Genomic DNA, 15,720 nt, shown 5'->3' with positions numbered 1-15,720 from the left:
CTCTCTTTCTTTTTTTTTTTAACCCTTTGATGTCTGGTTTATGACCTTATCGTTCATAAAACTGCTCTCTCTAAAGTTACCACTCATTTCTTAATTGTCAGATCAAATGATCTTTACTAATTCTCATCCTTCTCAACCTCTTTGCCACTTCTAACCATGCTCTTCTCTTGACTACTGTCTTCTTTCTGGGTTTTTTATGGCACAACTCTCTCCTGGTCCATCTCTACCTTTCTGACTGTACCTCAGTTCCCTTTGCTTGCGCATCATCTACATCCTACCCCCTAAATGTGGCTATTCCCTAAGATTCCCTAGATCCTTTTTTCTCCTTCTGTATTTTCAGTAACTTCATCAGATCCTATGATCTATTAGCTCTTCCATGATAGCTAATATCTCATTGGCTATCATTGTCATTCAAATGACTCCCAGATTTATATGAACCAGTCATCCTAGTCTCATCCCTGAGTTTCATTCCTGCATCATTGATTTTCTGTTGTACATTTCAAATTAAAAATTCAGAAGACACCTTAAACCCAATGTGTCCAAAACAGAACTCATTATTTTTCCTCCTGAATTCTCCCCTCTTCCATTCTTTCCTATTTTTGATGAAGACACCACCATCTTTCCAGTCTCCCAGCTTTATCCAGGTCTTCTCATTCATCCTTATATTAGCTATCCATTCATTTACAAATCTTGTCATGTCTCCATGACATATTTTGCATCCAACCCCTTCTCTCACATAGCTACAACCTTAGTTCAAGCCCTAATTACTTTTCACCTAGATGATTGCAGCAGCTTACTATTTTGTCTCCCAGCCTTAAATATCTCCCTACTCCAATGCATCCTACACAGTATTAGCAAAGGAATTTTCCATATGGGTAAATCTAATCATATGTTTCCCTACTTGCCAACTCTAGAAAGTCCCTGTTGTCCCTAGGACAAAATATAAACTTTTCTGTTTAGTTCTTAATGGCCTATTAGTTCTTAATGGCCTACACAACCTGACTCCAATTTTTTCTTTCCTGTTTCAGTGGCCATTATTGCCCACACATTATAAACTAGCCAAATTGGCCTTCCCTCTGTCCCTCAAACATGTCACTCCATCTCCAGTCTGCGTGCACCAGCTGCCCCCCATGCATGAAATATATGTCTTCCATACTTTTGCCTCATAAAGTTCCTCTCTTCTCTTTAAATAAAGCTCAGGCACCATTTTCTTTACGAAACTTTCCCTAATCCCCCTTCTCATAGTGCCTCTTCTCCTAAATTACCTTATACTTAATTACTTTGTATATATTTTTACTCATTTTATATGTGTACTGTATGTTTTTATATGTACCTGTTATATGACCCCCATTAGAATGTAAACTGGTTTTTGTACTTGTATCCCCAGTGCCTAGCACAGTGCTAATAGCTATTTAATATATGTTGATTACCAGTGTTGTGTGGATTCGATTGAATTTTCCATGTGCTTCCAATACTTATGGATATTTTTCTACATGGTTTCCTCAAGCACGATATTAAGATTTACTTTTTCATATTTTTTCTGGGAAAAATTAAAATCCTTATGTTAATCTTGTTCCATTGTTTTCCTTAATGTTTCATTTTCACATTCCAGTTCCATGTTCATTGTTTGGACTTTGTTCTCAAAGAGGACCATGACATTAGGAAGGTGATGTCATGACTTGCAAGTGAATTGGATGTAAGTGAGGGAGGGCTGTGCAAAGTCGTCACCAGCCTCAGTTTCTTCTCTGGAAACATCTGGGTCCAGTGGCCAGATACAGATCAGGACAATTGGAAATGACTCAGATGTGGTGGGAGAGACTGGCCTTTTTAAACTAAGGTTTTTCTCAGGTCTCAGTTTGACTGAGGCCATACTCATTCAGCGATTAAGGCTAAGTAAGAAATGAGACATAGAATAGCCAATCAAAGAAATCCAGATTCCTTTTAGTCTTTCAAGGAATCTACTATTATGGAGTGCATCTCTGTTTTTGTTTTAAATTCTTTAGTCTTTGGTTGGAGTATCTTATTTCTTTGATATTATTGTATAGTTCTTTGCCCTTTTGAACCTTCCTGGAGATTCTTGGTGGGTAGTGGTGGGGTTTGGGCGAGAGACTTGTGTTTTAAGAGACATTGCAAAATTTGTTGCGATATTTTGACTCAACTTATTTTACCGTGATATATGCTAAAGTGCCTTTTTCTTTGAATCCTTGTTCATTTATCCTCCTTAGCTTTTGTCTGCCTTAACCGCTATTCTCATATTTCTTCTGTGGTGTGCTTGCTGAAAAAAAATATTTATCTCCAATTCTTTTGCTTTTATAATCACTGCTACTGTCCCCCTGACCTAGACTTTTTTGTCAGCTTTGTTTTAACTATTTCCCCCAAATGAGGAGGATGATCCATAGAACACTGTTGTAGGGAGATTCTGATTGGACAGCAGAGTCACTAATGAGCCACCAAAATATTCTTCCTAAAGTGTAGATCTAAACACATCTCCCTCCTCCAGTAAATTCCAGTGGCTGTCCCTTACTTCCAGAATCAAATAGAAAATCTTCTGTTTGCCATTTAAAGCTCTTTATCACCTGGCCTCTCCTACCTTTCCAGTCTTCTTGCACCTTACACCCCTTGATGATCCAGTGACACTGGCTTCCTTGCTGTTCTACATTTCAATAGGTTGTTCCCCATGCCTTCTTTTTCTCCTTTCTTTTCTTTGTTTCCTGACTTCTAGTCTCAGTTAAAATCCTTTTGACAAGAAGCTTTTCTCAATCCCCCTTAATATTAGTGCCTTCCCTTCGTTGTCTCCAATTTATCCTGTATATATCTTGTTTGTACATAGGTGTTTACTATGATTAGATTAATGTTAGATTAGATTAAGTTGTAAGTTTCTTGAAGGCAGGAACCATCTTTTGCCTTTCTTTGTATCCCAGTGCATGGCATAGAGTAGACACTTAGTAAAGTGTCTACAGGGATGTGACTTAATTGACTTATTGAATCTCAGGATTGGTCTGATTCATAGGCCTCAGTTAGTCTTGAGAGTAGGATTCTATCTAGAACATGTCCTAGGGAGTATCTCCAGAAGTGAGATGCCTAAAATTTCCCTTGCTACAAGGCTCTTAATCTGCCCTGGTCTAGCACACACAGGCTGTGGGAAATGGTGAAAACTGGAGGCCACCAATATGTTAGGAACAATAATACCTCCACCCACATTGAGAATAGGGACCCATCTAGAAAACTGCTAAGAGGTTTATTCTGAAAGATGTTGACTAAAATTATCACAAAGGGTCACTCTGAACCAGTACAAGGACTGTGGAAGCCAGGGGGAGGCCTGGATGATGTGGGAGCACCAGGAGAAATAGGTTAACAAATTGGTCTTCATTGTCTTTTTCAATTAGCATTACATGCACCACAAGTTCTTTCACTTTTCTCCTTTCCAGCAGTGTTGGATTCTAGACTTACGGGCCTCTTAAATTATTTGGTGTGGTCAGAGAAAAGCTTCCCCCTAAGATACCTTCTATTCTGCCATTTTCTCAGGATTCCTTTTTTTAAATATTTGAAGACAACTACTGTGTCTCACTCCCTCTCCCCCCTCCCTAGTGTTCTCCAGGCTAAACATCCTCAATTCATTTAATTAATACTCATACAGACCTCAGTAAGGTTCCACCAGCTTCAAAGTCTAGTATTCTATGAGTCTACGAAAGCCATGACCCGAAGACCGAAGGTAGTTATCCAAGGATTCAACGGCAAATCCGGCCATATCATATGTTACATTGTGAGACATTCTGTCAGCCATGATTTGAGTCACTTTTGTGATTTAAAGGCAGTTCCGCCTGCATTCTTCAAGAAGTGAAAATAAATGTCAGTAGCCAAGATGTGGGATAGGCTGTTGGTAATCATTAATGATCTCCAGTTCTGCTAGCCTGTATGGAAAACTGTGTCTACCAAAGGCTGCTGACCATGCCTTGCTTATGTCATGGTTCAAGCAGGAGGCGCCTTCTCCTGCAGGTGATCACATCCCCTTCCCTACACTCGAGCAAGTCTAGGGTTACACTGGCACATTGAAAGTAGACCTTTGTGGGATTTTGTCCTCTAAAGAATCCCATTCATCCACAGTGTTATGATCCCAATTTATTTGTTGTTGTTAAGATATAGTGTTCTATAAAAAGGTCACTTGAGAGTGACAAAGAACAAAGAGGAAAAAGTTGTCTTTTGTTCATAAGCCAAGCCAGACTATTTATTGGCAACTCAGAGTGAACTACCCCACTGGTGCTCATTTTAATAACTTTTAATGGAATATCTGCTTCAGATTTATTCTCATGCAGATTTTTATGATGTAGACTATGAATTGTAATGGAAGGAGCCCACAGATACTTTTTCCTCATAAAAATGTAAGATAATTTGATGGTAGGCTGGGAGGGGTGATGAAATAAGTTGGGGAGAGTTAGTCCCTAAATACACTCAAAAACAAAGCATATGTAGTCCTACTTGCATTTAATAAAAATAAATAATTTTTTTTTAACAGAGGAATTCAAAGGTTCCACAGTTGTGGAATTAATGAAGAAAGAAGGCACTACGCTAGGGCTTACCGTGTCGGGCGGAATCGACAAGGATGGCAAACCAAGAGTATCCAACCTTCGGCAAGGTGGAATCGCTGCCAGGTAACCACGGCTAGAATCATGCCCCTCCCCACCACAAAGAAAAAGTTACTGTGGGTGGACTGGCTTCAGAAATGAAAACCTCATCCCAAAAGTCACTAATAAATAAGTGACAACCACCATCTGCTAGGCAACACATCAGAGTGAAAACACAGCAGGGCATATCTCTGAAGCTCTCCCACTCCTCTCTCTCACAAGCCCCTGGGTTAAGCCAGAAGGACCAGCAAAGTCTTCCAGAATTATTTCAAGAGAAGCCAGTTGCTCATAACTTCTAATTTTGACAGATTTGTTCAGTAAGCCTTCAGATAAGTCATTGCACCAAAAATAGGCTGCAGGTGGAGGGTGATGTTACTTTTCCTCAAGGGGTGGGGGCGGTAAGGGGGTAGGTTTGAATCATATCAGTTTAAACAGGACATCTTTAAAAATGCAAATGTGATGTTTAAAAAGAAATTGAAATTTTTTTTGAAAAGGCATTAAAAAGAAAAACAGACATATAGTTTGAAAATAACTATCCTAAGAATAGTTGAAGACAAACTTCCAAGACCTCAAAGAAATTTTTTAAGCTCCATATTCCCTCCTTTGATTTAGGGATAGTTCTAGGAACTCTGAATTTCCAGAAAGTTGTGGTTTAAAAGAGAAAAGAAGAGTTCTAACGTTTTTCTTTTGGATTTTGAGTTCCAAAAGGCATTGCTAGGTAAGTTAATTAGTTGCACAGAGCAGTAGACTTTGGGTTAAAAAGACCTGAATTCAAATACAGCCTCATATACTTCTGAGCTGAGTTAACCACTTACGAAGTCACCTAACCTTTGTCTGAACCAAGGTCCTTATCTATAAAATGGTGAACATATCACGAGGTCGTTGTGAGGCTCAGTGAACGTATGTAAAACACTTTTAGTTTGCAAATTGTTTGCAAACAACATGAAACTGAAACACCTACAGGTTCGGAAAATGATCACCTTGTTCAGGTAGGTTTTTTTTAAACCCTCGCCTTGTAAGATACATTCCAGATCAATGACTTATAACAAAGCCTTCCCAAAGTCAAGGTGCTAATTGTTTCTAATGATCCATATACAGATATGAAGATACCTTTTTTTTTTTTGTGAATTAAAGGTTCTATTTCTTACCATGCAATTCTCTTTGCTGCTTAAAAACAGACTTCTATAGGAAATAGGAGATATTATTGTTATTAATAATTTCCTATCACGATGAATGTTGGAATTCATAATTTCTGGCAGGTAGGGACTTAAGCTTGGACCATAGTAAATGAATTCATTATTCATAATTTTGAAGGAAACACTAATATCTTTTTTTCAGATGATACTTAATTCTTATTCTTCGGTCTCGTTGACCTCTGTTGGCTTACGTGTAGAGTTTGGCTAAAAATGTAAACATGGCCAACTCGGAATTGTTTGTCTCAAAGAGGAACACTGATAGAGAAAGGAGGGAAAAAGCATTTATTGAGCAGTTACTGTGGCTGGGCACAGTGCTGAGCATTTTACAGATATTATCTTATTTGAGCCTCTCAACAGTTCTGTGAGTAGGTATTATTATTATTCCCATTTCCCAGATAAGGAAACTGAGGCAAACAGGGATTAAGTGACTTGCCCAGAGTCAGCGTCTGAGGCTGGATACTTCAGTCCTGGCACTCTATCCATTGCACCCCTAGCTGCGTCTAGATGATGACCAGCCAATATGTATAAACATGGAAATGGATAGTAAATAAAGTGTTAGATTTCAGAGTCAGGAAGACCTGAGTTCAAATCTTGCCTCAGACTCTTATTAACTGAGGCAAGTCACTTAACATCCCAGCCACAGTTTCTTCATCTGGAAAATGGGGATGATAATAATGCCTACCTCCTAAGGCTGTAGTAAGGATAAAATGAGCAAATATATAGACTTCGTAAACCTTAAAGCACTATCTGAATGCTTACCATCATTGTTATTATCAACCTGTTTCGTATAGTTTTCATATACAGGGGTTAATATGGTTGTTTGGTTTTACCAACTCAGGTATCAGTGCTTACATGTTTGTTAATAAAAAGAGCATTGGTGGGGAGGAAAAAGTAACTCTTTTGAATGAAAAGAATGACAGCTGACAAATAAAATCTGTATTTTGCAGAAGTGATCAGTTAGATGTGGGAGATTATATCAAAGCTGTAAATGGAATCAACCTCACCAAGTTCCGACATGATGAGATCATCAGTCTGCTGAAGAATGTTGGGGAAAGGGTCATTCTTGAAGTGGAGTACGAGCTCCCATCCATCTGTAAGTCAGTCCATTCCTGAGCAGTATGTCTGAGGATCTCTCTTTCTAAAGCAAAAGCAATTTTAAGTCTTCACCTTTGCCATCAGTGCTTCTTTATAGGCATGCTAACTCTTAGTTCCCTGTTATTTCAGAATGATTTTATTTAGGAAAGTCAGTGTCTTTTAAGTAAAAATTAGTCCAGCTAGCAAACAGTAATGAAATTACAGGGTTGCCTTTTCATTAAGAACATCTGTTAACATTTTATGCCACTTAAGGGCTTCAATCAGCACTAAGTCATTTTTACTAAGCACCTACTATGTGCCAAGCACATGCTAGGTACTCTCTTTATAGAATTGAGACAAGCATAGGTCAGATCATTTCCAAGAGGTTTTTAATTGGCTCTTTTTGTTAAATTGTGTTGTATAAGTAGTGAGCAAAGCAGACAAGGTCCTAGATCCTGCTTCATATTTGTCCTGTTCCCATAGTTAGTTGAGAAGTTTAAAAGTTGATATGTTTTTATTCTTATCTTGGACTTGATGCTAGCTGTCGTTTCTTCCCCTTGTGAAGATTTTAACGTGCCTCCAATTCCTCATCTATACAAAGAAGGTATTGGGCTAGATTAGGAGTCAGCAAACTGCAATCAAAAGGCCAAATCTTTCCTGTTACTGTTTTTTTAGTTTCCTGGTTTTGGATGACCCCAGCTAAGAATGGTTTTTACATCCATAAATACAACCAAACTTAAATTAGAAATGTTAAAAAACAAAACAAAAACATTCTTAGTTGGGGTCATCCAAAAATAGGACCGTAGTCATTTGCCAGCCGCTGGGTAGATAACCTCTAAACTCCCTCCTAGCTCTCAATTCCCTTCTTCTTACAATTTAGAATCTAATCTACAGGTGACCACATTCTAGGTCATTGGGCGCAGCCTTTTGTCTGAGTCCAAGTTTGACAGAACAAATCCTTTTATTAAGGGGATTTATTCTATGAAGCTTGGATTCAGTCAGAGGGCCACACTTGAAGATCTAGAGGGCCACATGTGACCTTGAGGCTGCAGGTTCCCCACCTGTGATTTGGATATTAGCTTAGGGAGGCCCTTTTAGTGAAGTGAATGCTTTCGTCAGAAGTCAAATAACATGTTTTGGTAACCAGTTATCATATCACCATTACATGAGTAGTAGGTAGCCAAAGTGTATAGAGAACTGTGTCAGAGTCAGGAAAACCTGGGACACTTTCTCTTTGACTCCCGGGTAAGTCATATAACCTCATGTTCTAAGACTAGAGACCATATATAAGATTTATATAAGACTGTAAGTTGTAGAGGTCGTGCTGACCTACATTGATAGAAAGAATTTCCTTGCTAAGGAATTCACTCACAAGAGACTTCCCTCTACCAATGAAAGAAGAGATCCAGTCCTTATCCCTATAATGAGTTAAAGAATCACAGAATGGCAGATTTGAATGGAATATCAGAAGTCCTCTTGTCCACAACCCCTGTCTGAGTAGAATTCCTCTCTTCAATCTACCTCACCTTTGTTTTCATCTAGTTCAGTCAACAGGCATTTATTATAGACTTACTACTAGATGACAGGCACTATGTCAATTGCTGGGAATGCAAAGAAATACACAAACAGCCCCCTTGCCTTCAAGAAGGTTATATATTCTAATAGTGCAGACAACACTGTGCATGGAAGATATAAACGTTGTATATTGGAAATAATCTCACACAGAAAGCACTAGGCTGGAGAGGGTTTGGGAAAGGTGGGAGAATCTCCACATACATTGCCGAAGAACCCGTTATATAGAACACCCATTCCACTTTGGGACACTCTTATTTGAAGAATTTTCTTTATACTTAACTGAAATCTAATTCTTTGCAAATTCGACCAATTTATTTTAATACTTTGTGAAAGGCTAATCCTTTTAGCCTTTCAACTACTGATAGAAATTTCTGATATCTAAGTTTTCTCTTCATCAGGATAAACATTCCTAATGATTCTGGGCCAGAACTCATAGTGGCATGGTACCCAATCTTTGTCTGACACTGAAAATTCCGTGGTACCTGTTATTACGGTTTAAACCTTCACTCAAAAGCCCAATTGAAATTTTGTTCAAAGTGTGCTGTTCATGATGAGATACGTATGTGGTCCTCTAAAAGCTGTACTGTTCTGAGAGAAATGATTATTTCGCTCTTATATTAATAACCAATTGTTGAATTAGGACCAAGGTTTTACCCTCTTTGCTACTTCCTTGTTCAGAAATCAGCCCCTGTGGGTTATTAAGGCAACCTTTGAAGTTCATGGCTGATATCAAGAGAGAAAACTCAGATTTGCAGTAGTTTAAGTGAATTGATGGATTTGTGTTTTACTCAGGTCTGGGAAAAAATGGATTCTCCTTTTGTCTACATTATCCTAGAAGGGGTGATGTGGGTAGAGATAAGCCTCCTTAGCCAAAACTGAGTGATCTGAATCACATCCTCCAGCCCCTCATTAGAATAAGCCCTCCTCTCAGTAATAGCATTCATTCTTCTCATTAGTTGTTTAACCAATCAGAGTTGATTGCCATCTTTAGGAACACCCACTTTTCCAAGGGCATATAAGTGTTGAGTGGGTTCCATGAGGGGTCTTTTGCCTTTGAGAGTTTCACTGACCCCTTTGATTAATTATTGCTGGCATGATTAATAAAATGATTACCCAGAAACTACATCTCTTGAATTTATTATAGGCCAAAATTGTTTGGCCGTTGTTTAGGAAATGAGACATGAAAACTAATGTATAATTTTACTATTTTATGCAAATTGATCTAAAAACTACTTTGTCACTAGATAAGTAAAAAGTAATAAAATAAAAAGTTAACTCCTAATTTGGAAAAAATACTTTTTAACGATTCAATAACCATTAAGTACTGAGCCTAGTGGAGATAAAAAAAAACATAGAACTCATGGGTCTCCTACCCTTAGTCTAACAGGGGTGGAGAACCTTCTATCTATTCTGTGTGTGTGTGTGTGTGTGTGTGTGTGTGTGTGTGTGTGTGTATCTTTTATATACCTTATTATTTTATGTCCTCTCCTGCTAGAAAATAAATTATTTAAAGGTAGAAACTGGGTTTTTTTTGGGGGGGCAGGGTTTGCCTTTCTTTGTATCCCTAGCACTTAGCATATTGCCTAACACATAGTAGGTGCTTACTAAATACTAGTTGATTGATTGACAGGAGATGTCATAGTCATAATACAAAAATAAAAAAGTCACAGGTTAGTGGGCTTTGATCCTGATTATATTTTCTAATGTTCCAACCTTAGTGCCCTTGCACTGGCTAATTTTGATTCTTTAGGGAAACCACTTAACTGTACCTCAGTGTACTCAGATGTATATGTAAATAAAGTAATTATGCAATGCTTTTCATTCATGCATACTAATGTAAATGCACAACCATCCGGAGAGGTCATGCAACTTAATTTTTTTTAAAGATTCATGAATTAAACTAAAATTAAGTTAACCCTTGATTACTTGTACTAAACAATGATATGAACAATCTAAGACAATGGGAAACCCCCTAGGAATGACATGTGATATTTTGAGATTTTGATTTCTAATCCATATTTGCTTAAGCTAATATTAAAATTAGTTTTCATTCTCTGAACAGAGATGGACTGGCAGAAAGAAACTTGTCTAAGATTAAAATGAATTCCAGGTTAGCTACAGGTAATTAGTTGAAAGTTGACTTAATGATTTAGATTTAAAGAATGGAAAGGTCAAAACATTCTTGACTAATTTCATCAAGGACCCTGGTGTGTCATACAAATAAGAGGACATGTCTTCCTTTTCTTTTAATTAAAACCATATTCCCACATTCACAGCTTCACATGCCTACAGTTTCCAGCTGATTAAAACAAAATGAAATTTGTGTTGTGGCAGAAACAGAGCATTTAATTAAATCAGTGAGGTACTGAAAACGTTTGCTTGGCTGTTACTTTATATTATTTTGTTTTTGATTCAAGGTTTTGGGGGTTGGTTTTGTTTTTTCTGTGTGTTTTAGACCATGACCAGATAGGATGCGAGTTTTATAAATTGAATTATGTGACCTTTCAAAAGCATGCTCAATCCTTTAGGTGTTTAGAATTCCTGACATTTAAAAATTTTGCCATTAATGCTTAATTATAGCTACATGCTGTTCCTGTAAATAATTAGTAATGCCCTTTTGCAATATTGCTTAATCTCGTGATGACAGTTTTATGCAATAAAGCTATTTGATTCCTGCAATATTAACATATTTTGTAGCTCTAAGATACATACATTTCTGTGTTTTTCTATCAAAAACTTATATATGTATCCAGAGGTAACAGAACTGCTTTAAAGTTCTCTGCCTTCATTCTATTGATTATTTCAAAGTTTCTTTCTACAACAATCTAACAATTACATTGTTTGAAATAATCACACTGAGTCACGCAGAGATGGAATAAGCATGCTGACATCTCATCAAATTAATCGCAGCCTAGCCATTTTGGTTTTCTCACTCCAGTTATTTTTTTCACCTGCCAATTTTATCTCCATAGTCCCCTGCTTTGTTTAACAGCAATGTCGATTTAGGCGGAAAACATATCGTGTCAAAACATCTTTGTCCAACAGCCTAATCAAGCGATGCCAATGGAATTCTGACAATCGTGTCCGCATTCTCTGCCAACTAGGCAAACACACAAAAAATAAATTATGTTCTGGGACTCAGAAATTTTATTCTTCTCATAAATCAACAGTTTGGCATATTTTTAAGGGGAAAACCAATTTGCTACTTATATTTGCAAGAGATTTTTGCTGTCATTTTTAAAAAGCCAAGATTCCCAATTATTCTCCCCTTGCCAACTAAGTTATATCAAAAAGAAAAGAGCTGTCATTTTAGTTCAAACTTAATCTATAACATTCAGTGAGAATGTGACTCCCCTAACCCCCACCAAAGCATTTATATATAATTTCAGTGCTTTGGCGTAGGATGGTAGATTATTAGACCTGAAAAGGATTTTAGAGACTCTAAAGTTCATCCTCCTGATTATACAGAGCAAAAAAGTGGAAGTAATGTACTTTACCAGGGTTACAAGCCAGATTAGTGTCAGAACCCAGATAGGAACCTCGATCTCCAGACACTGAGTTCAGGGCACATTCAATGTACACGATTGCTCATTTGTGTGCATTTTATTTTTAAAAAATCTCTGAAATGTTTGTTTGAAATTAGGGTATGGAATATTTTGTGCTATATTTTAAATTTATTTTTTTCTATAAGCGATAATATATATTGCTCTGGTCAAGCTTTCCACCTGATTCCACACTTACTTCTTGTTGTTTCTTTCCTCAGCTGTGCAAGGATCTGGTGTTGTGTTCCGAACAGCAGAGGTTACTTTACATAAAGAAGGCAACACTTTTGGCTTTGTAATACGAGGTATGTCATTATTGGGGAAAGTGAATGATCAGCCAATCTGACAAAGTAGAGGCAGTGGGATTTACAGTTGATCATCAAGGTGTGACTGATGTGTCAGGTTGACTAGCCACCTCGGAGACTTTGTATCCTCTTTTTTCTTAAAAATAAAAAAACCTACAGAGACAAAAGATATCAATAAAATTCTGGTTTTTCTTTTAAAGATCTCAATGTACAATGGTAACAAATTCAAGTGAATTTAAAATGATTTATGTTTGGAAATTGAATAATCTACTCAATAAGAATTAGACAAAGTAGCAGAGGCTGCCATGAATTTTTGTTTTTTTTTGATCCAGACCTGTGATTTCATTGATGTAAAGAACTCATGATGAGGAATCCCACTCCTCCAATGCAGATTGACACCTTAGAAAATTGTTCAGAGAGCTGAGTGGTTAAGTGTCTTGTCTAGGATCACAGGAACAGTACATATCAAAGGTGGTACTTAAACAGGGTCTTCCTGATTCTCCACAGGACTGTACTGACTCTCTCAGCATGACATTTTTGGATTAGACTTCTATTAAGAAGACATGTTCATAATGCTTCATGCCACAGCAGATGTTGAGCTTTGGCTCTCTCTACCTTGATAAATGAGGTAGCTAGATAGAACAGTGCTCTTGCATTGGGCTTGGAATCAGGAAGGCTCATTGTCATGAATTCAAATCTGGTCTCAGACATTCCCTAGCTGTGTGACCCTGGGCAAGTCATTTAACCCTCTTTGCCTCACTTTACTTATCTATAAAATGAGTTGGAGAAGGAAATGGTAAGGATACTCCAGTAACTTTGCCAAGAAAACCCCAAATGGGGTCACTTAAGTGACTCAAACAACAGCAAGGCTTGATAAAAAGAGAACAGTTGCTCTTCCATACCATGATTTCATTCTATTTAGGCACCTAGGGGTGCACTGGGGAGAGTGCTAGGCTAGAAGCGAGCAAGACGTGAATTCAGATCCAGCCTCAGATATTTAGTAGCTGGGCAAGTCACTCAACCTCTGTTTGCCTCAGTTTTCCCAGCTATAAAATGAGAATAACGGTATATATCTTGTAGATTACCGTGAATCTCAAATGATGTAATATTTGTAAAGCACTTAACACAGTGCCTAGCCCATAGCAGATGCTATATAAATGTTTAGTCTCTCGCTCCATTCTTACCCCAACCCTAGTTGCTTGTGACCATCCAACCATGGTCCACCTTTTTTTCCCCTGACAGAATAAGACATAGCCTCATTGTGGCTCCAACTTTGGTTATTATTCTAGAAATTAAGCCACCTTACATAATTTCACTCCTCTTCAGATTCATTTTTATTGATAATAAATTTCAATTTCAATAGTTATTGAAAATGATTTTCCATAAACTAATTGGAGATTAATTTTTAGGTCTTCTAATGGATTGGATTTCAAGTGAAAGTATTTAGATTTAAATTTTGCCTTTTCTTATTGTAACTTCCCAAGGGTATTTATAGTACTAAAGATGTCAAGCTGATTCAAATTGGTCAAGAAACAATGATAAAAATAAGCAATTGTGCCACTTCAGTATAATTTCTAAAGAATATGTATATGTGTGTATATGTATATACATATATATGAAGAATATATATTCCAAAGAATTTATATAAAACATTTTATATTTGGTGCTAGTGATTTCCACCCTTAAAGCTGGAGTCTACAGTACAGTTGTAATTATTATCATGAGAATGGGATTTCGTGTTAAATTATTTTAGGAAATTTGATTGGTGGAGGGGGCCAGGTCTGAATTTGTAATTTCATCCACTAGGGAAATAATAATGAGAGGTTAAGTGACTTGTCCATTGTCCCCCAGCCCCAATATGGTAGAGGACTTGAACAAAGGTCTTCTTGACCCCATGGCCAGCTCACCATCTACTATGCCACATCTGCTTTCATGTAGATGTTGAGTAGAGGATTTCAGTGTAGTACTTTGGGCACCTGTAGCAAGGTTGGCTTAGCAGAATGAAAATTTCCCCCAGCTCCTGAGATGATTTCATCAGTCATTACTCAGGTTTTCTTATATTACTAAGATGGTGACTTTGTACAAATCCTATCTCACTTAAATCCAATTCGCATGTGAGTCAAGACATCACCCTCTTCAAAAACGAAGATGATCAAGATATCTGATATAAATGACACATTTTCACCAAAAAGTAGTAAATGCTTTGTGAATTTAAAAAAAAAAGAGAGAGATGCTCGTCCAATTTGTGGAATTCTAGGTGGAGAGTTTGCACCAAGCTTTAACACTTGTGAGACACCTTGATTTAGATAGAGGAAAATCCCTGGACTAAGTAATTAAGAGAACTGAATTCTAGTACCAGCTTACCATTAACAATGTACATCATTTCCATATACATTAAAAAAGAGAAGAAGAGGATTGTACATGAAACTCAAGATTGCTATTGTATACAGTTTGTTTTTCTTTTTAAAAATATGTTAATTAGATTTGAAAACTGTCCTGTCTGACTGGGCTTTCTGAACTTTTATCTTCTCTCATTGGCATTTTTTAAAAATAAAATGCCTCAATGACCCCCTTTTTCCCTTCCTCCCTCCCTTCCTCTCCCTGTCTTCCTCCCTCTCTTCCCCCCTCTCTCTCCTTTTCTTTCTCTTTCCACTCTCCCTCCCCTTCTTCTTCCCCCTTTCCCTCCTCTTCTCCCTCCCACACTATCCTCTCACACTTCTCTCCCCTCCCTATCAGGGGAAAAAAAAAGAAAGAAAAATCCCTTGTAACAAATATACATATTCAAGGAAAACAAATTACCACTTTGTATCTAAAAAATATGTCTTGTTCTGCATCTTGAGCTTCTCACTACTCTCTAAAAAAGTGGTCACCATAAGTCATCGCTGATCTTTTGGAATTGTGATTGGTCTTTGCATTGATCAAGTGTTTTAGTAATAATGTTGTTATTGTATAAATTATTGTCCTAATTTGTCATTCTACATCAATTCATCTAGGTCTTATAAGTTTCTGTGAAACCATCCATTTCAGCATTTCACAGGGTAAAATAATAACTGCTATATTCATGTATAGCATTTATTCAACTGTTCTCTAATAGATGAACATTCCATAGTTTCCAGTTCTTTGCTACTACAAATAAGGGCTTCTAAGGAATTTTTGTACATATAGATCGTTTCCCTCTTTCTTTGATCTCTTTGAGATATAGGCTCCTCTTAGTGACGGAGTGCAAGGATGTGCACAGTTTAAGGACTTTTGGGGAATAGTTCCAAATTGCTTTCCAGAATGAGTAGGAAAATACACAGCTCCACCAATAGTTCATGAATGTGCCTATTTTCCTGTAACTTCTCCAACATTTGTTATTTCCCATTTTTGTTATCTTTGTCAGGTGGAGTGCTATGAAGCAGAACCT

General features: G+C 37.3%; 1 protein-coding gene across 9 annotated transcripts in view; it reads left to right on the top strand.

Moving 5' to 3' along the window:
- GRIP1 (glutamate receptor interacting protein 1) overlaps positions 1–15,720 on the top strand; it is an 806,557-nt gene that overhangs the window by 587,902 nt on the left and 202,935 nt on the right. For all 9 annotated transcript variants that reach the window (XM_072655295.1, XM_072655296.1, XM_072655294.1 and 6 more), the window contains exons 3-5: positions 4,514–4,649; positions 6,766–6,911; positions 12,231–12,314. In XM_072655295.1, the coding sequence (XP_072511396.1) occupies positions 4,514–4,649; positions 6,766–6,911; positions 12,231–12,314 (366 nt within the window). The remainder of the gene's footprint in view (positions 1–4,513; positions 4,650–6,765; positions 6,912–12,230; positions 12,315–15,720) is intronic.

This window comes from Notamacropus eugenii, chromosome 3 (genome assembly GCF_028372415.1).
Source record: "Notamacropus eugenii isolate mMacEug1 chromosome 3, mMacEug1.pri_v2, whole genome shotgun sequence".
NCBI lineage: Eukaryota > Metazoa > Chordata > Mammalia > Diprotodontia > Macropodidae > Notamacropus > Notamacropus eugenii.
This window is presented reverse-complemented; position numbering and strand designations above follow the sequence as displayed.